The sequence below is a fragment of the Eretmochelys imbricata genome, chromosome 12 (genome assembly GCF_965152235.1).
Source record: "Eretmochelys imbricata isolate rEreImb1 chromosome 12, rEreImb1.hap1, whole genome shotgun sequence".
Taxonomy (NCBI): Eukaryota; Metazoa; Chordata; order Testudines; family Cheloniidae; genus Eretmochelys; species Eretmochelys imbricata.
In genome coordinates, this window is record NC_135583.1 from 10,913,016 (window position 1) to 10,935,048 (window position 22,033).

Here is a 22,033-nt window from a genome sequence, read left to right on the forward strand (position 1 = left end):
GTAGGATTTGCCTTCCAGTTTTTAAAGGATGCCTCTAACCACTTATTTTACTTTGTTGTTTAGCCATGGTGGTACTTTTTTGGCCCGCTTACTATGTTTTTTTAATTTGGGGGTATACATTTAATTTGAGTCTCCATTCTGGTTTTTTAGGTTTCCATGCAGCTTTCACTTTTGGGACTGTACCTTTTAATTTCCATTTAACTAGCTTTGTCATTTTTGTATAGTTCCACTTTCTGAAGTTAAATGCTACTATGGTAGGCTTCTTTGATGTCTCCCCCCCACCCAGGGATGTTAAGTTTAGCTATATTCACCTATTGGACCAAATCCTGTGCTCTATTTAGGACTAAATCAAGAATCATCTCTCCTCTTGTAGGTTCCAGGACTAGCTGCTCCAAAAAGTAGTCATTTATGCTGTCAAGAAATTTGCTCCATCAGGCAGAGAACAACTAAATGGAAGTACCAAGACAGACAAAGGAAAAGTGAGGGTGAATAGCTGAAGTTGAGCTGATAGAAAGCACGTGTAACTTGGAGAAAAAAGTTAGGAAAAAACAAATGAAAGTATGAGGAATGAATAAAAGGAAATCAGAGCCCTATAAAAAGAGAACAGAACAACTATAAGTTAGAATTAAAATACAGGACATTAAAAACCTGGTCATTTAGGAACAAGCCATGAGATAAACTGAAACGACTAGAAAACAGTAAAGGGGATACAGAGGTAAATACCGTTCTCCAGCCTGCCCTTCTTTGATTTCTTAAAAGGAAGGAAAAAGCTCTCCTCTCCTTTCTAAATACCTCCCTGAACTGCCCAATAAAGCCACTCCTGCAGCCTCTTCCCCAATCCCTACCATGACAATCTTGTCAAACTACATGAAGGTAGAAGGGCAGCAGGTAGAGGGATGTCTCGAACAATTGCACCCCCACCATTTTTGGGTCACCAGTCACCACTGGTCTAACAGGACTTCAAACAAGTCAACATATTTGAAGAAAAGCTACCCACACAAGAGGCCTAGGAGGAACAGGTTGGAAACTATGGATGAAGGCTTCTGCTCATATTGAGTCTCAAAACTGTGGCAATTTGTGCTGACTGGTTTGAACTGAGCATTTACTTTAGTGCAGAATGATGACAGTGTTTGTATTTTCAGGTTTCAGAGTGGTAGCTGTGTTAGTCTGTATCAGCAGAAACAACGAGGAGTCCTTGTGGCACCGTAGAGACTAACCAATTTATTTGGGCATAAGCTTTTGTGGGCTAAAACCCATCTGATGAAGTGGGTTTTAGCCCACAAAAGCTTATGCCCAAATAAATTGGTTAGTCTCTACGGTGCCACAAGGACTCCTAGGGTTTTTGGTTTTTTTTTGTATTTTCTGTTTCCCTTCTAAAGAAAGGGGTTGCTCTACACTGGAAGGAAGCTATGCTGCTTTCTGGTTCAGCTCATAATTTGGTTAAAATGCTGCCTTTTAAGCAGCAATAAGCATGAATAAATTCATGACTTGTAGCATATTTGAGAGAGAGAGCAGCATCTGTAGTTGTGTGTTATCCATGACAAAACGCATTCAATATTAGATAAAGTTTATTATGTTATCAAAGTCTGACAATAAAATATGCAGAAATCTATATAACTCAGTCGTACAAGAGGAAAATATATAAAATGCTGGGTCTCACCAGATCATATTTCATACAAAATACTGTTACTTTTAGAGCAGCAAAGTAACTGCCAAACATTCCCTGAATTTAAGAGGGCCTTGAACACACCTTGCTTCAAGAAATATCTTAATGCCAAACATTCCTTCCTTTGGCCTACAATTCTTTTGCATTTATTGCTTGATATTAAAATCTTCTGTTCTGAGCAGAACCACATAGTGCCATTGCAGCAGCACTACACTAACAGCTGAAGTCCCTCCAGAATTCTCTCTCTTTACATTTTGTTAGAAATAAGAAATACATTTTGGTCCTCTACTACTTTTGGTTTCTGAAAATATCCTGAAAATGAAGATTAGGAGAAAAACAGACATTCACAAATGGTAAGTAATTAGCATAACTCAGAAGGAATTTCAGCAAATTACACATTTCAAACAGTGAAGCAAAGCACCTGAGGTACTTCACTTTATTTTCCTCTTTCCCCAGCAATAATTATTTCCTCAGACTAGTTTCTCCACAAGAATGTAGAATACTTACGACTGCATACTTTAGCAGTCTTACCACCAACCTGAAGAAGAGCTCTGAGTAAGCTTGAAAGCTTGTCTTTCACTAACGGAAGTTGGTCCAATAAGATATTACACGTCACTCATCTTGTCTAATATCCTGGGACCAACATAGCTATAAAAACAATGCAAACAACCCTACTAAAATGATTCTAAATAGACTTGGGTTTGCCCTCTAAAGCAGAGGGTCACACAATAAAGAAAACAGACTTCTAGTAGAAAAGGGAAATGCACAATTTAACTACTTCCACCTTTTGGGATGTTTAGCCGTGTGTTTTAGGTACTCCATTTATTTCAAACTGAGGACATCTCTATCCTGGGATTGCACGGTAGACAAAAGAGCAGGGCTCAGGAGGATTTGATGGAAAATGGGAAATCAGACTTGTGATCTGTCTTACAAAGCACCCCCAACCAAAGGTAATCATCAGATGTGTGGATACTTTAACTACTGAGTCCTCAGCATTCACACTTTAACACAAGATGTGCAATTCTGCGCAGGAAAGAAACAAGGATTTATGCTGACAAATCACAGCAAGCCTACAAAGTTTAGAGGGCTGTCAACCTCTCTTTACCAGTGTAAGTAAAAGCAGCAGAACAGACTTATTCAGCACAAGAAGCAACTGTAGGGTCCATCTATTAATGGAAAGCTAAGTGAGTGTGGACTAAAGGGTCATTGGCACGAAGGTAAAAGTATGAGATGGAATCAGCTGGAAGCATTTCCCAAAGGGAGAAAATACAGTAAATGTCAAATGCTAGATCAGAACAGAGTAATCTAGTGCAGCTCTTTTGGAAGCATTAATTTTTCTGCTTCTTCAAGTGCACAGAGTAGCAAAGCCAAAAAAAACCCTTTTGCTGTAGATTTTTAAGCATTTTCCAGATTAAGCACACAGAGAGCTGGAAAGATTCCAATGTAAACCAGTTCTAAAAAAATCCTCCAGACCAGGTAGAGCCTGAGTCCCTTCTACAGCCCTACCAATATTCATTCTTTGCTTGGAGCCAATACAGATTCCAGTTCCTCCCATCCTGGTGCTAGTTAGCAAGCATGCATTCTACCTGGGTAAGGATAATAGACTTGAAAAAGCTGGACTTTTGAATCAGTTACTTTGCATAGTTGTGTCTACTGCAGACCAGTCTTACAGTAGTTTGTTCACAACGGAGTTAGACCATATGAAGAGCCTTAGAGTAGAACTGTGGTTCTTGGTGCACCAATCTACAAAAGCCTACCAAAAAAAAACTAATCTGACTAAAGGATTTCATCCTTCTGTTCTCTAAGATTTAATCAATCAACAATGTGTTACAGATAGCCCGTGGGCAACTCAGATCTGGCAGTGGACTAGCACACACACATGAGGCAGGAAAATCTGTTTGGGCCATATAGTTGCAGAGCACTAGATCTTAGGTAGCTGATTCCAAGTGACAGACCTTCCATTCTACTGGGGAATACTTGTCCTCCCTCAGAGACAGGGAGTTAGTCTTATTCTCTCTTCTGTACAGGGAGATATTTAACCTACCAATGATCCCAGTCAGGGTTTCTAGAAATGATTAGCTAATACAAAACATATTAGCATCTTGAGAACTCTATATCTACCCTGTGCCAGAGTGTTTACATTCTGCAGTGGCAAACACTCATGAGAGAGTGCTGTCAGATCAGCACATCCTAATCAAATATTTCAATGGCACCAAACAACCTCTATGCACTACAGGATTGATTAAACTTTGCGGTTGTGTAAAAGGTAATCTCCTAACATTAGAAATCAATAGATTCTTAATCCTGTAGGATTTCTGATGAGCATAACTCTTAAGGTAACTTTTTCTGAAGAACCCTGCACCCTGGAAGTGTTCATAGCAGTTTTCTGAAAAATGCAATGACAAGTGGTCTAACATGGTTAAGCTACTGTAGTACAGTTTCTTGGAGAGTTGCGTGCTATGCAATTTTCTGGGGCCTAATACATAGTGCCCCTTTTAAATGTTTGTTTCTCAACCCAAATTAAGAGCTCAGTACCCCTACAAGAAAGGTATTTTACTCTATAAATACTCTCTAATTCTAAGCTTTTTCCACTAAACATAATTTTGATCCAATAGGAAAGATGGTCAGTTAGCTGGAAACTGGATCACAGCAGAAGTGTACTTGGCTGAAAGCAAGATACATACAAAGGGTTTTTTCCCCATTGTGGGAACTTTAATTTTTATTTGTTTTGGGTAGGAGGGGGTTTGGGTTTTTTGAGATCTATCTACCTACCATTTGAACTAATGGAGATAACTTGTCGTCACTTTGACATGTGAAGGCAGCACCTCACACAAAATTTGCTGATACCAAATTCCTGTGGATTTCAATGTACACACCGTGTAGCCATAGCCATTGTATGAGGAGTGACAGCTAGTAACCTTTTTTTTTTTTTTTTAAATTAGGTGGGAAAAATCTAAAGCATGAAGCCAGCAGCCTTAGACTCTTGATGCTAAATCCTCAAGTTACTAAAGGACAACTGGATTCTCTTCAATTTTTCCAAGACATCAAATAAGGAACTTCAAGTAATTAATGCACTTTCCCTCTTCTCCAGCAGCAGTACAGAAAGAGGTAAGTTGGATATGACCAAAGTCCTGCAATATCTTAACTCCATGTCTATTTAGACCACCTGCTTGGACCTTCATATTTACTAGCTTATTTAAGGACAATGATTCAGAATTTTTGTGACCCTTTGGGAAAGTTACTGTACTCAAAAAAATTCTTGACAACCTCTCCTTGCTTTAGTACAGAACGGAGAGTAACCAGCAAGCAATTCTTTCTCTCCCCGCAACTCTCCAAAGCTCACAAGAAACAGCATAGGCTGCACATATTGCACAAAAGGTGTGAAAAATGTTCAAGTGAACTTCTGTATGCACACTGGACATTCGTCTAGCAGCACCAGAATGCACATGACCACGCCTTTAGAACGTGAAACACTATGATGCATTACGAACACTAATCCAAGAGACAAGTGATCATTAAGGACACCAAACAGCTTTCCAAACACGGCCTGAAAAGAGACCAAATAAATAACCCAAGTGTTTTAAAACCAAAGGATCACAAGGCATTTTCCCCTCACTTAAGGGAAGGCATCACAGGTGATGGAGGAAAAAAAACCAGTCCACATAGGGTGTCACAAACCAAAAAGAAGTTTTTTCACATAGGAAATAGTTGTAGCATTAGACAGCATCTCAATATGCTCATTTCCTGACAGCTCAAACAATATCACCTCCTGCTTTTGCATGTCCACCCACTTTTGACATTGTAAGGCACTCTCCAAGTTCACTGTACCATCACCATCACTGTAATAGATCTTGGGCTCTTTATCAGGAAAGGCCTCATAGTAGAATGAGTCAGGTGTTTCTACACCAGTGCCAAAAAGACAGTGCAAACGCACACCAGGGGGCATCATCTGGTAGACCAAGGGCTCAGTGTCTTGTCTCATGAGCCAGCCATCCTCAAAGTTGATGTCCTTGTAGAACTTTTGGTAATCCCGGAGAGTGTAGTTAACTGTGGGTGTGCTTACAAAGATCTTCTCTGGAGGCCATGTGTAATTGTAGGGTAGCATCCAATTGGTTGAAACTGCAGATCTCTGCTGGTCTCGGATCTTAAGAGAACTGATGACAGGTATCCTGTTGTTGTCACCTACAAAATAGATTTCTGTTACTGATCAGAAGTTTTATTTATTGTACACTGAAATATCAAGAAACATTGCTAAAGACAACCCAGAATGGCATTTTCCTGAGGCTACCCTTCTGAGATATTCCTTTAAGAAGAAAATATTTTCTACTTGGGCTCATTTGGGAGCTTTGGGCCCAAAAGTTCTTCACATCATCAATCATTAGGCAATCATCCTGGCCATCTGTAAAGCTGTCTTAAAATTCTTTTTCTAAAGGAATTCCAGATGCAGATTTTTCAGTGATTCACAGAGACACTCTTCCCTTAATGGTTTTGTTGGGAGAACAGGCTGGTGTTACTCTCTGTACATTTGTGCATTCAAGAGATTTCATGAGACTGCAGAACAAGGTGAACACCCAGGTTTTCACAGTTCAGTAACAAGCAATTTTATAGTTGTCATATTGAAGCTGTCTGGGGCAATTTCATTTATGATAGCTACAGTTGCCACACAGGTTGCCACATGGCTTTTGTGAGGGTGGAAGAGGAGGCAGGATCTGCAGTAGTTACTGGTTCATGTGTTATCTTTGTAAAACAAAACAGAACAATCCTACAAATAACCGATACTACCCTCCTTTCATCTGTACCACACTAATGTTCCTCAACGGAGGCACAAGGAAACCACATAATCAATGTGAAAGTAGCGTTTTCTTTGCTCAGGGCACAAAGCATGGATCCTGACTTTAATGTCCACCGGCTGGATTGGAATATACTACTTTGGCTTGGATCCTGTCAAATTAAACAGGATCAGGCCAGCTCATTATTTAGTGGTAGACCAAGGAAAATGCACTGATGGTACAGCAAGTGACACTCTCTCCTACAATCGGTCCAGAACCAGCATTCCTGCACAATACTAGCAACTAATCTGCTGCTTGAGTGCAGTCTTTTGCACACAACACATTTTGGATCACCTATTACTAAAGACCCCATGACTCTTCACAAGCCTGTCTGTAATTATAAAAATTCCCCTGTATTTTCAGCTAGAGAAGTTACTTTTCCCTTACAGTCATCTCGAAGAAGTGAAGTTCTGCTGGCACAGAAAAGGCCACAGACTGATAGAGTTTAAGGCCAGAAGGGACCTTTAGATCATCAAATCTGACCTCCTGAATATTATTATAGGCCATTACATTTCACCCAGATACGCCTGTATTAAGCCCAAAAATTTGTGTTTGACTGAAGCATAACTGTCAGAAAGGCATCCAGTCTTGAAGATGCCAAGAGATGAAGAATCCACTACTTTCCTTGGTAGTTTGTTCCAATAGTTAATCATCCTCACTATTAAAAAGGTGCACCTAATTTGCACTTGTCTGGCTTCAGCTTCTTGGCCATTGGTTCCTGTTATGCCTTCTCAACTAGATTAAAGAGCCATTAGGACATTGTATTTTCTGCCTGTGAACATACTTATACACTAATCAATTCACCTCAGTTCTCTTTTTTTGCTAAACTAACAGATTGAGCTCCAAATTTCTCACTGTAAGACATTTCTCCAGTCCTCAATCACTTATGGCTTTTTTCAACATCCACTTTAAAATGTGGACACCAGAACTGTATGCAGCATTAGAATACCAGTCTCAACAGTGCTGTATTCAGAGGCAATAGCTCCTCCCTACTCCGCTCTTTACTCTGCTCTTTAGATACCCAAGGAGCATATTAGCCCTTTTTTGCCGCTGCATTGCTCTAGGACCACATGCTGTGTTGCTCGTCCATTACAACTCCTAAATTCTTTTTGGAGTCACTGTGCTTTTGTGGTTACGGTCCTCCATTCTGAAGGTACAGACTGTTCTTTTTTCCTAGATGTATAACTTGAATTTGGCTGTATTAATACATGTTTTGTTTGAATGGGCCCAGGTTACAAAGTGATTCTGATTGCTCTGACTGCCCTGTTTTCATTATTATTTACTATTCTACCAATCTGTGAGTCATCCACAACTGAAAATGTTTAGTAACATTAGACTTCGTACCTATCCCTGTGGAACGCCACTAGAAACAACCCCATCCAATCACGATTCTCACTGATAGCTACTTTTTGAGATGTCATTCTTAATCCATTTAACATGTGTTTTACTGCTATTTGTATAGAGCCAAGTTTTTAATCAGAAGGTTGTGCAGTATTAAGTTAATCATCATAAAAGTTTAAGTATATTACATCTATGCAGGTTTCAGAGTGGTAGCCATGTTAGTCTGTATCAGCAAAAACAAGGCATCCTTGTGGCACCTTAGAGACTAACAGATTTATTTGGGCATAAGCTTTCGTAGGCTAGAACCCACTTGCAACTGATGAAGTGGGTTCTAGCCCACAAAAGTTTATGCCCAAATAAATCTGTTAGTCTCTAAGGTGCCACAAGGACTTCTCATTGTTTTTACATCTATGCAGTTACTTTTATCAGCCAAATTTGTAATCTTAAAGAATGAAATCTGGTTTGACAAGTCCTATATTCTGTAAAACCATATTGACTGGCATTCATTATATTCCTGTCCTTTAATTCTTTACTAATTGAATCCCATATCAGCGTTTCCTTTATTTTGCCTAGGATTAATATCAGGCTAACCATCCTATAGTTACTCAGGAAATCCAAGTATCAGAGGGGTAGCTGTGTTAGTCTGGATCTGTAAAAGCGGCAAAGAGTCCTGTGGCACCTTATAGACTAAGATGTATTGGAGCATAAGCTTTTGTGGGTGAATACCCACTTCTTCAGATGCACTTCTTCAGGACATCCAGTTTGCCCTTTTTGAATACTTCCAGAACATTAACACTCTTCCAGTCTTCTGGAATTTCCCCAGTATTGCCCCACTATTCCATGCTGTTAAAATGTAACATCAACTGCCGGAGTCTCCTCAGCTAACTCTCACTTGTTCCAGTTACCTGGACCTACCAATTTAAAAATGTTTCTCTCTAACAGATGTTGTTTAACACCCTCATTAGCCAGTAATGAGTAAATAAAGTACTTCCAGTCCATATCTAATGAGGAAGATGATTTTGCTTCCCCCCCTCAATACAGAACAAAATGTCTAATAACACTCCTGCCTTTTTTTGCATCACTACCAGTTTTACCATCTTCACCTATACCATTACTAGGATTCCTTTTGTTTCTAGTACGCTTTATTATCCTTAGTACTGCCAGCCATGAATTCTTTGCTGATGTCTTTAGCTTCTGCACTTCTTTGGTTGTTTGTTCCAATGTTTAGTCAATCTCACTGTTAAAAATTTCAATTTTCTGCACCTTATAAGTTCTGATTTATTATTTGCATTACCATAGCACCTAGAAGCCCTAGTCCTAGACCAGGACCTCCCAGTGCTATATGCTGTACAAACAGATCAGAAAGATACAAGACAAGAGATAACATATGGGTGAGGGGAGTAACAAGGAAACAGTACTGGTCAGCATGATAAGCAGCTATCTCAGCATACCAGCAGGCTAGCCATTGTATTTATACTGATTGCTATTTATTTTCTGCCTCTCCTCCCCTGTTATATATTTGTTATTTATTTATAATTGCTCCCTTCACTTTGCTGCTGAACCAGGCTGGGCCTTTAGCCAAAGTTATCTTCTTCATGGATTGTGGAATTGTGGCTTTTTAGCCATTTAATAAACTCTTCTTAAAGCGCTCAAAACTTTCATTCACATTTTTCTGTCTAAAATTTTCCTCCTAATTCCTCCTGTTCATAATTTTCCTCAACTTTGGGAAGCACCAAAACACCTGTCCTCTGTTTGTGCATATTGAATGTAATCAGATCACAATCACTGGTCCTTGGGCAACCACCATCTTCCAGGCCAATGATTAATTCATCTTTGTCCATCAATAGGAGGTCCAAAATAGAGTTATTTCATCTTGAGTGTACTATGTTGTCTTAGAAAATCTGTAATTTTTAGAAACTCTAATGATGTTTTACTATTGGCTAGCTGCGATCCAGGCAAGTTTTGGCTGTATTTTAATGGCATACTAGCAATTCTCACATAATTATTTGACATTCTTCTGGATGGAAGTTGTTAACTATGAAATATTATTATAGACTCTATATTGTTCCTTATTTGCTGAGAAGAGTTACTCCTGGGGGAATTCTGTGCCACTGTGCATACAAAATTAATGAGATGTGCATATTTTTAATTGTTTTCCACAGAAAAAAGCTTCTGCCGGAAAGTTGCTGCAATTCCACCTTTTGCCAAAGGGTCCTGTGACAACAGAACAGAACAGCAGCGCCTGGCCAGTGAGGGAAGAGAAAGACCCTGACTTCTTCACAGCAACTGTTGGGCCAAGTCAGGAGACCGGTGCTATGGGGAGACAGACAGCGTGGGGCTGCTCTGGGGTCAGACAGGGGCTCATAAGGACTAGTGGTGGTGGACAGACTGGGGCAGGGGCTGAATGGGAGTGGAGGCACAGGGCCACAGACGGGGGAGGGATGTGCAGGGCCAAATTGGGATGGGGGTGGCTGAGTGGAAGCACAGAGACACATGGGGGGCAGGGGGGGCGCAGTGCAGGGCCATGTGGGCAGGGGGTTCAGGGACACATGGGGACAGGGGCAGATATGCCTGACAGTGGGGGCTAGGGGTCAGTCAGGGTCTGCATGGGGGAAGCTCCCTAACAATCCCTCCTCCTCCCGCTCCCCAAAACCTGTTCCATAGTTTTCCCACCCACACCCAACAACCCTCCAAGTTCACACGCAGGCTCCTTCCCAGCAACTACTTCCCTCTCCCTCAGCTCCTCTGTTACCCCTGACTCCCCACAAGCCTTTGCACTGCTTCTGAGGGGTGCAGGAAATACAGTTCTGTATTGTAGTCTAAATAAATTACTCAGAGCTCTGTATTAATATGCCTAGTAAGGAATCTATTTGTCAAAAAACATTTCCTGAATCTTTTTTGTTGCCTGTATTGTTAGGGGCATGCTTACTGACAGGTACTTTGAAATAAATGATCAAAAATAATTGAAACTAGTATGATTATATTGTGTTATTTTGAAAAATAAAATTTGCAGAATTTGAAAATAGTGTGCCCAGAATTTTTAATTCTTCGTTGCAGAATTCCCCCAGGAGTAAAGAGTATAAATATACCAGAAGAAAGTAAACACGATGCTCCTATACATGAACAAGTGCATTTTCTGAACACCTACATAAAAAAATACCACCCTTGCTGTACAAAAAAAATTTTAAAAATACACCATCCTACAAAATGCAGTACATATACCAAGTCAACAGCTATACAATGCCTTGAAATGCCACCCGAAGCGTGCAGGAAGAATGTGAATCAACCAAAAGGAAAAAAAAATAGATATTTTAAGTGTTTTTAAGTTGCAAAAAATATGCTGTATTTTTAAACTCACTAGATGGCACTATTGATTCTCTGGTCCAGTAAGGAGGGCTGTAGCACAATACCTCTGGTGCCCTAATTAAGCTTGCCAGCATTTCCATATAATTGCACCTAACAGTCAACATAATCACCACCTGAATCTGATTAAGAAAGGAAACTGGAAGAGAGTAGAGTGGACACCACAAGGTCCTGAAGATACTCCTGTCACTTTGCTGAAGAAAATGTTTTCTATCTTGACTTTAACATTGAAGCTGTTCCTTGTAGCTCATTTGAAAGCAATTAATAGACTTGTGCTTAAACACTTTTCCCTTGCTTTATCTTTTCATATGATGTAAAAAGTTCAATTGTGCCTTAAATGGCACACCTGCTGCTAAAGCCTCACACAGATTAATTCCAACATTGCCAGTTACACTCTGCCAACCTAACTTTCCCCTTCACTTCCTGTTGATACTGTTTCCTGCTGCTGTACACTGTTACAGTGACTACATTCTGTCCCAGTGGTGGCTGTATTTCAGTAGAAATTGAAGTGATTCTTCTGTATGCATATGTACAAACAGCCACTTTGTGAGGAGAGATGCTACATACAATAAATATTGCTCACGCAGTAACAGGTAAGAAGCAAAACACTAAGTATGGGGAGATCCTACATGGTGCTGTTTAATTCTGCTCACCTCCTGTATCACCTGATACACCATGCAAAATTAGTTATCCAGTAAAGCCTCCTGCTCTGGATATTTAGAGTACACCATATGAAAGTCAGTAGTTTCTGCAGAAGCCTGCAAGCCACAGGATGCCATTTGGGGGAGAGGAATCAATTTTGCAATGCTATGTTGACAAAAACAAACAACTGTAAGCACCCAATAAGGATATATGCATTTTCAGCTTTCTAATTAGTGGCTTTGAGTTGTACATTCCCATCTCAAAACCAAGTGCCTTATTTAAGCACATGAAATGTTTTTCTGAAGCACCCACGCCTGGTAAGCACTTTGGTATATGTCCTGCATTTGGATGCATCCTAATTTTCAGGTAAAAGTGTTTCAAGAACAAAAACTGCAAACAAACCTGTAAGTTAGCAGTGAGCTAAAGAGGAAGCCAAACGTCTTAATAGTTAAGCAGCAATATGCAAAAATTAATTCACCCCTCTGCTACAGGTGATGTTAAGGCATGACCATATGACACTGAAATTACGAAAAGGTACACTGTGTACTGTATGTTCTTTTTAATTGGGAGCAATTACTTGAAGGCTAGTGAAAGAACAGTGTCTGTATTAAACAAAATGAAGATAAATAAATTTAAGTCTTCTTTGATATTCACTTCAGCTACCAAATATTACCTCTCATTACTACCAATATATAATGCCAAACATTTTGAGAGATTCATTTTCTTAAAAACCACTTTAAAATGTTAAGGTGTGTGCGCCTTGCTCACACTTTTGCAGGTGGTCATGCTTCTGCCATCACTCAGGATTCCACATACCTCCAGAACTGCCAAGTCTGCGGTTCTCCCTTAGAGTTCATGCACAAGCCAACTGACATGATACTTATAAAAGAACATTCAGAAGCTTCCAAGTCAGTTTTGCTATATAAAATTGAGAGTAATGGGAGTTTGGAAGGATAACAGCAAGGAATGGAATGTGCTGGACACTCTACCATGCTGGGTTAGGCAGCCATACAGCTGCCAAGGGGGACAGACAAAATAAGCAAGAAGCAGCAGAGGACAGAGGGAGGAAAAAGTACTGAGATTGAGGGGGGCATCTCCAGGCCAGTAAGAACATAGGAACATAAGAACAGCCCTTCTGGGTCAGACCAAAGGTCCATCTAGCCCAATATCCTGTCTACTGACAGCGGCCAGTACCAGGTGCCCCAGGGGGAATGAACAGAACAGGTAATCATCAAGTGATCCATGCCCTATTGCTCATTCCCAGCTTCTGGCAAACAGAGGCTAGGTACACCATTCCTGCCCATCCTAGCTAATAGCCATTGATGGAGCTGTCCTCCATGAATTTATCTAGTTCTTTTTTGAACCCTGTTATGGTCTTGGCCTTCACATCATCCTCTGGCAAGGAATTCCACAGGTTGACTGTGTGTTGTGTGAAGAAATACTACCTTTTATTTGTTTTAAACCTGCTGCCTATTAATTTCATTTGGTGACCCCTAGTTCTTGTGTTATGAGAAGCATGAAACAACAATTCCTTATGTACTTTCTCTACACCAGTCATGATTTTATAGACCTCAATCATATCTCCCCTTAGCTGTCTCTTTTCCAAGATAAAAAGTCCCAGTCTTATTAATCTCTCCTCATTAAGGTCCCAGCCATTCCTCCTACCGGCTCCTAGGCCCATTCCAGCCCCTCTCGGTCCCAGTGTCTGCTCTACCCCTCCCCCTCCCAAGGCATGCAAGAGTTTACACATGGGCAGAGCCTGCACAATATTCCCACTGTGGGGCCAACAGACCCTTCTGCCCCCCGATTCCATCATCCCAAAAAGGAGGAAATAGGACATCTCAATGCAGGGATATGAAAACTCAACCATATTCTATATAGGAGGGGAATGGAATTTGGAAATCGTGCCTGAAACTGGTGCAATTATAGCTTATGGGCTGAAAGCTGTTTTTTAATTGAACATTTATAGCATCTCAAACTCTGACCACTAATGCTATGGTTAACAGTAACCCTTAAAACATCCTGTGGTAGCTTCCATTTAAATTCAAGTATTTAAGCAGGTTACCTACCTGAAGCCAGCACATGAAAGGTTTTAGCCACTCCTCCCCATGGAGCACCCAGTGACACATAGTCCTTTATGTACTTGTCTTTCCAATCCTGAGTCTGATGGTTGAGGAAATAGAGAGTGTACATATTACCCATACTGTGGGCAATTAAGACCACAGGACCTCCATTTTGTTCATACATCAACTCAATCATCTTTCGAAGAGCCACAAAATAGTCTCCATTCTCATCTAGAAACATCAAGATAGTATAGTTAAGTAAAGAGGTTGCTTGCAAATGCCACCTTTCAATATACAGTGTTCTAAAAGCTTAGTTTTTGATGCTGGAAGTAAAGAGAGCAGGTTCATACCATTAATTCAAACAGGACATTGCTGGAAGCCAAATTTTCCTCACTTTTCATGTGTTTAGAATAGTTTCTAAAAATGTAGAAGCTCAGAAGACTATTTATACCACTTCTCTCTCAGTAGTATGTATTTTATCAAAGGGCAGGATTTTCAAAAAAGTGCTCTAACTTCTCCCACTGAAGTCAATGGTAAAACTCACACTGACTTTAATGAGAGTAGAATTACGCCAGCAGTGAGCACTTCTGAAAATCCCACCTGAAGCTCCTTGGAAGATCACTTTTATTCTTAACTTAAAAGACAGTAAGGTAGAAGCCTTAGGAAAATTCACATTTTTGCTCACTAAGTAAAAACCATGGCTTTTCAGTCCAGCTGTATTTTTGACCTTTTTAAAATTCTATATGCAGCAGTTGCCAACTTGTTTTATTTTGTCAATGAATTTAATAAGATTTAACAAGACTAGTCACTGCTAATTTAGAGATTGTGTTAGTGCCTTCTGAGACAATACCATTCCTGTCTAACATGTAACTAAATATTCATCAAACTGAAGAAAACCTAATAAAATGCATCTCTCTATCATCTATCAGGTTTTTTTAGGCCAGCTGCAGACCAGTCTGTTACCAAACAATCAGGGTCGCTGATTTTCATCAAGTACCACCCTGGATTTCAAAATAAGACCATGTCTCAGTACTAGATCTTTTAGGATTAAACTCTTCAGGGCAGGGCAACAGCCTGGAATTCTAAAATGTTACATGCATGAATGTGCTGTTTTATCATTATGTCTTCACATGTAATATGAAGAGTGTATTTTTTATCGCAAACTATAGACGGGAGATAGTAAAGAAAGACTACAGTGTGATAAAGAGTACAGGGTGTCTGACCTTCTTACACAGCTAAAGGAATGTGTAAATGCAGAATACAGCTTTGAACATTACCCCTTAGCCTTGAATTTTAATGACACTACACATGGAGGAGCTGATTTCTCCAGACAAAGCAATTAAGTAACAGAGTTAGACTTTGAAGCAACATTATGGTTCTGGGGATTATGCCTTCCTAATAGATGACCAAGTTAATTTCAGTGAGGTGCTTTAGAACTTTCCAATATTATTATTTTGGGGGCTTTGTTCCAAGTCTTGGGTAGTTTTATCAAAATTCCTGTGGAGTTTTCCCAGAGTTAGGACCCTAACAGTTACTCTAATCAGGATTAGGGTTGTAAAAGGGATCTCATGAAGAAAAGGGTAATAAATTCAGCCAAATTTGCTGCCTAGGAAGTCAATAAAATGACTAATTCAGGTAATGAAGTTTCATTTACTTGGTGCCTTCCGCCAGTCATAGGGAGCTCCTCTTATATCTTTATCCCGCTGGTAGCCCCAGTCTACCAGACTTTGCACCAGTGTGTAAAAGTAAGTGCCTGTGGACAGAAAAAGAAGAACGAAGAGATCAGCATCACAACAGCCTTCTTGGGCGTCCATCAATAGTGAAACTGAAGTTAAACTCCAGTTAGATTACTCTGCCTCCATACAAATAAGGTTATTACTGTAGTCCAAGACACAGTTTAAACAGCTGGCTGCGTTCGGAAAAGTGAAGGATGTTAGATATGTACCAAAGATACAAAGGGGTTTTATTCTTCTGAAAAATTCTCTGAACTGTTGTGAGACAAACCCTACAACAACTTTTTTTCATCTACCTTCCTTTTGTACATGCTGAACTTAATCATCAATATGGTGGCTTACCAATGTGCAGATGATAAACTATTCTCAATTCTAAGAGCTCATGTACACTAGAGTTTTTACAATGAGATTACCACCAATGAACTGTAGGAAGATAACATTTGTACAGACTAGTGTGGGCCCTTTAAATACATTTTCTCCTAGATACAGACGCTTGTGATTTGCTCTAGGATAGGAACTACTGTGAAACTATTTTTATTTCCATCAAAAGATTAGGAATTTTAATCCACTTGAATTGGCTGAACACAATTGCTTTGATAGCAAACAATGGACAGAGTATTTGCAGACTAGTTATCACAAGTGATAAGATAAACTGCATTTTATTTAACCTGAGGAGTCTCTAGTAAAGAGGATAAGTACAGTTATATCCTAAACAAACACTGCAACAAAAGATGAAACCTGGAGACATAGGGCAGCATATCAGAGCAGAATCCTTCAAAGCCCATTTAACAGGAGGCCTAAAACATCCTAAGGCCATCAGAATTGGGTTTTTTCACTTTTGGATTAGTACCTTCTGTACCAAAAGTCCCATCAGCAGTTTGGGCTGATTTAAATACTGATTTCTAAGGTAACTGGGACTGCAGTTTAACTGTGTCCTACACTAAAAAGGTCAGAGGGAGATTGTAAATGCACTATTATCCCTTCACGGACTGTTTAAGAATACAAAGCTAATTAAAAAAATAGATGGTCATTTTTCTGCTGAAAGGCTATCTCACACAGCAAAATCAATTAGCAGCCAATTGTGTTTTTAAGTACAAGCTGCTCCCATATGCTCTTCTCACCAAGACCTGCATGACAAAGTGCACTATGAATTCTGGTCAAGCAGTAAACCCCATTTGGAAAGAAGGCTACTGGATGTTCAGGTATCATCTTAACACCAAGTGCACACATTACATTTATTTTCCATCACATTCTGTGAAAGAGTCGCTGTATTTTCTAAGAAATCTTTGTATCACAAGTGGCAGTAACAGGCTAATACATCAAATCTAACCCTCCATTACTTCAACTTTTGGGTTAGAGACTTAGGCATCTACCAGTGAGATTGTACTATGAAAATTGTCAGTATGTCAGATGTATTTTTCTCAGGAATTCATAGTCATGAGATACAGCAGTTGGGGCTAAATTACCCCTCTATTTAGAGTCCATTACTGTATGAATTCTTTGAGGGAAAAGGGAAGAAAAGGAGGTGTGCCAGATCTCCCAAATTCATATAATGGCTATGGAAATCCATTCCCCTGAGGGCTATCTGGCCTGGGGCTGCTGCAGCAAAGAGAAGGTTTTTTTTATTATTAAAAGTTCCTGATTATTGTCACATGGTTTGTCAAGCCCCTGTTGCAGAGAGTTTTTTTCTATGCACTCTCATTTCCTACAGAAGCCTTTAGGATGACTGATGGAGTTTCATTCTGAGAATTTTAAATTCTGAATAAATTTTAACAGATTGACAAGCACTCAATTCTGCATCATTCGTTCAAACAAAGTTCTCAGGTTAGCCACATGACATGTAACATACACAAGATTTTTTTTTTGTTATTTCTCCGACAGGACAATACACAATCCTAATGTTTATAAGCAAAATGAACCCATGTACTATCCTACTTCATACAAATGCTACATAGCTTTCCTCAGACTTCTGTAGGGAACTGTGAATTGAAATTGCAGTCCTCTAAAGTGCTGTATACCAGATGTAATGGAAAAGGTATTAAACATGTGACAATGAACAAAACTAGTACATACCAAGACTTCTTTTACTAGGGTCAAGGAATTCCAAGGAAAATGTTTGTCCAAACCCTGGGACTTTGACATCCACTCCATCTGGTGGCTCTGTGATCTTACTTGTTCGATTGTATATTAACCTGGGGGGAAAGAAAAAACATAATATGAGACGCACCATCTTACTACTTAGCACAGTGCTCTTCAGTATTTTTAAAGTGGGGGCCACTTTGGCAAAAAAAACCTTCAATGTGAGAGCCACATGGGCTGGGGCTGAGGGGTTCGGAGTGTGGGAGGTGGCCCAGGGTAGGGCAGAGGGTGCAGTTTGGGAGTGAGGGCTCTGGCTGGGGGTGAGGGCTCTAGGGTGGAGCTGGGGATGACGGGTTTGGGAAGGGGCTCAGGCAGAGGGTTGGGATGCAGGGGTGAGGGCTGCAGGGTGGAGCCAGGGATGAGGGATTTAGGGTGCAGGAGAGAGCTCAGGGCTGGGGCAGAGGATTGGGATGCGGGGGCCAGGGGACACTCTGGCTGGGGGTGCAGGCTCTGGGGTGAGGCTGGGGATGAGGAGTTTGGGGTGCAGGCAGGCTACCCCAGGGCTGGGGCCAGAGGACTCCCCTCTAGGTCTCTCCCTGCGGGCAGGCAGCACGGGAGCTCCAGGGCTGAGGGAGAGGCCCACAGCAGCCCTGCAAGCCCCAACTTGATCCCCTCACCAGTTCCCGCCCACCCCTACCTCTCTCCTCTCCAGGTCCCTGCTGCATGGCCCTTTAGAGCTGTTTCATGGCTATTTATAGCCTGCTGTGCGGCACAGCTTACAGGGGACTTAGGGAGCAGCACTCTCAGCCGGGGGCCTTGCAGCCAAGAACACTGACTTAGTAGCTCTCACCTAAGACGGGACTTATGTTTGCTGGATACAATAAAAAGGATTAAGTAGTACTACCTACATGGAGCAGCACAAAGCCAGACACTACTACAAGGGCACTTCAATACACAAGTGGTAACACACAGTGCAAACAAAGTTTTTTGTACTCTTCTACTTCGTTTCTGAAAATAAGAGTATAGAGCTCTATCTTCAGTCTGTAGAAACTGGGTGTACGGTAAAGCGAGCAGACTTCAGTCCCAGGGAGACAGTATGAAATGCCTTGTACAGTTCGGGGATGTGTCAGTCTGCGTCTGGCATGAAGCTAGAGAAACTTGTTATGAATGTAAGAAGGTAATGCAATAGTAGACAATAGAGCACTAAAAGGAAACTTCAGCATAGGTCCCCCTAATAGAAATAAGCTAATCAGGTCTTACTAGGAATAGCTGTCCAGCTGGAAGGAGTATTTGAAAAACCATAACCAGCAGTAAAGCAAAGGCCTCTTGGGAAACAAAAATTACAAGGACTGACAGACATTAAGTATTTTGTAGCTCCTGTTCAGGTTCCATGCATCTCAAGAAGATGTGAAGTGTCTGGAATGCAGATTTTTTTTACCCCCACAACAACCAGTCTAACTGTTTTACTTGATAATTCAAGTTTGTAAGCCAAACATTTGTTTGTCTCTACAATAAGTGAAATAATTAAGCTATTTTGAGTAATCTGGCAGAGAACAAATGCTCAGAACAATTAACTGTAAAACTGATCTTAGGTAATGCAAACCTAGATTTCAGTTAGATTTCTGTCGGCCCAAGGCCCCCAGAAAAGGGAATTGTTGTGAGTATCCGTGCTTCTCTATTAGGCTGTTCTATTTGCTAGATTTCTCTCTGGTCATTCATCAAATAGTAATGAAACAGCTTCCAAAAAGCCACTTAAGAATACACTTACACTACAAATATAACCTTGTTGGGTGACCTGGTTATAATATTTGTCCTTTGACATAGTATAAGTGCAGTGCAGATGAGTCCTTAACTGTGTTGGAGAACCAGTCTAAAGTCTGAGACCAAGGAAGCCATTAACATAGTTAGGCGCCCTGTTTACTTTACAAAATAGAACTGGACTTTACCCAAGCTGTCATCAGATCTGCTTCAAAATATTTATTTACAGCATACGGTGCGTTCTAGGCAACAGCATTAAAAAAAGCCATCTCTAAGGACATGTGTATGCAGGGACACTCAAGAAAGTCAGAGACTATCAGCTCTGGAGCGATTTTAGTCTGCATCCTGCAAGATGGGCAGGTTACCAGACAGAGTTCTAGCCTGTACCTCAAGTCAGGTCAGCTAATCTAGGTTAAAAGCACCAAAACTTGGTTAGAGCAGTGGCTTTCAAACTGCGGGTCGCAACCTCATACTGGGTTGTGGAATGTAAGACACTGGGTCACGGCAGCTCTAGTCAGCACCGCCAACCAGGCCATTAAAAGTCCCATCTGTTGTGCTGCCCGGCTAAGGCAGGCTAGTCCCTACCTGTTCTGGCACCGTGCTGTGCCCCGGAAGCAGTCAGCAGCAGATCCGGCTCCTAGAATGAGGGGGTGGGGGGGGGAGTGCTGGCCATGGGGCTCCACACGCTGCCCTCAGCCTGAGCCCTGGCCGTGCACTCCCATTAGACGGGAACTGGCCAATGGGAGCTGGGGGGTGTTTGCCTGTGAACAAGAGCCGCGCGGAGCTGCTTGTACGCCTCAGCCTAGGAGCCAGACCTGCTGGCCACTTCCAGGGCACTGTGTGGTCCGCGGTGCCAGGACAGGCAGGAAGCCTGCCATAGCACCCCTGCTGCGCTGCTGATGGGGAGCCGCCCAAGGTAAGCCCATTTCCCAATCCCCTACCCCAGCTCCCCCCCAAACCGCTCATTGCCAGCCCCACCCCAGAGCCTGTACCCCCAGCCCAAAGCCCTGACCACCTCCATGCACTCCAATCCCCTGCCCCAGCCCTGAGCCCCCCCCTGCACCCCAAACCCCTCATCCCCAGCCCCACCCCACAGCCCTTACCCTTGCACCCGAACCCTCTGCCCAGCCCTGAGCCCCTCCCACACCTCAAACCTCTCATCCCCAGCTCCATTGGGTAGTGGGCATCAACAATTTTCTTCAACTGGGTCACCAGAAAATAAGTTTGAAAACCACTGGGTTAGAGGATTGTAATGGGGAAGGAAGGGGGTTAAACACTCATGTAAGAGCTCAGTGAACTCTGTAGTGAAAAGACACCCTCAGATTGTACATTAGACTATTTTTTTTTACCTCCAAGGTACTTAACACATTTGTAAAGACTGCTGTGCACACTCCCCACCTGCAGGAATCATCCTTTGCAGGTTAAAAAAAAAAAAAAAAGAGTCCAGTGTGGATAAGCCCTAAGGGGGACCATTTTTGTGTCCAAAAGGTGTTTATGTATCCACTACAAGGGAATAGGGCCGTCAAAACATACATTTTATATTCAAAAGGAAAGCATTTAGTGTTGGGCTATTTTTAAATAAAGGGATCTTGTAAAATATTGGATCCTGCCTCCCCCGGTGGGCAGGAAGGGGCAAGATTAGTTTGTTGGAGATACTTTCAGATCCTCATTTAGGGGCTCCAAGTGACTATGGCCAAAAACATCTTTTTCATCTGGCCAATTTCTCCAATGTAGATGTTAGCCTTTATGACTTCCATACTGGAGTACTGCAATGCACTCTACCTAGGACTATCAAGTGAATATAAATGCCTACCTACTTCATAGCATTAGCCACAGAGAGGAAAACAATTTTCAAATGAATAATAGCTTTCTGTCTATCAATTTCCACATGCAACAGAAGGTGCTGACATCAATCCAGAAATTCCAGTATGGTTTGGGTTGTGACTGGCCTATCCCTACATTGCTGCTAAGGCAGTTGCGGTGCTCTAAGATCTCCTAGATTTGAACATTTGGACCTGGAGACTGGACACTCCCTGAAAACCCTTCAGCTCTAGAATTTGCTTCCCCTAGACACAACGTAGACATTCAGGATATGGTGTAAGATGTCTTGTTTTCAGAGGCTTCTGCCTGAGGTGGAGAAGAGGAGTGAGAAAAATTATGCCGAGCTGCTTTAAAGTTCCATTTACAATATCATAGTAGATTCATTTTATTAGCATAGGAACATTTCTGAAAGTCAAGTGGCTAAAACGTGAGCTTGTAACAATGTTAAAATGCCATCCCCGACTTCAGCAATCTATCTGCCAACCCAGGGAACCACTTTATGGATTTTTGCCAAATCCAGCACCTTTTGAGTTCAGCACATAGACAACAGCTAGAAATGTACTAGAGCAGTATTTTTATAGTACTGCACTATACAAGAAGTTAACATCTGCTAGCTGGGGATTTTGATTTGCTAAATAGTTTTGTACACCTAGTAGCAACCAGAAGTTTAATGAGGGAAGACACTAATGCCACATACAGATTTTTAAAGCTAAAAACTATTCTAATGAAGCAGATTTG

The 22,033-nt window shown here is 41.3% G+C and overlaps 1 protein-coding gene across 1 annotated transcript in view; it reads right to left on the minus strand.

Annotated features, from left to right (window-relative positions):
• Positions 1 to 1,550: 1,550 nt before the first annotated feature.
• The window catches only part of PLA2G15 (phospholipase A2 group XV), a 29,231-nt gene continuing 8,748 nt past the window's right edge, over positions 1,551 to 22,033 (minus strand). The window contains exons 3-6 of the mRNA XM_077830977.1: positions 17,711 to 17,829; positions 15,559 to 15,657; positions 13,911 to 14,135; positions 1,551 to 5,848 (exon numbers count right to left, since the gene is read on the minus strand). Coding sequence (XP_077687103.1) covers positions 5,337 to 5,848; positions 13,911 to 14,135; positions 15,559 to 15,657; positions 17,711 to 17,829 — 955 coding nt within the window. The 3' untranslated portion in view covers positions 1,551 to 5,336. The remainder of the gene's footprint in view (positions 5,849 to 13,910; positions 14,136 to 15,558; positions 15,658 to 17,710; positions 17,830 to 22,033) is intronic.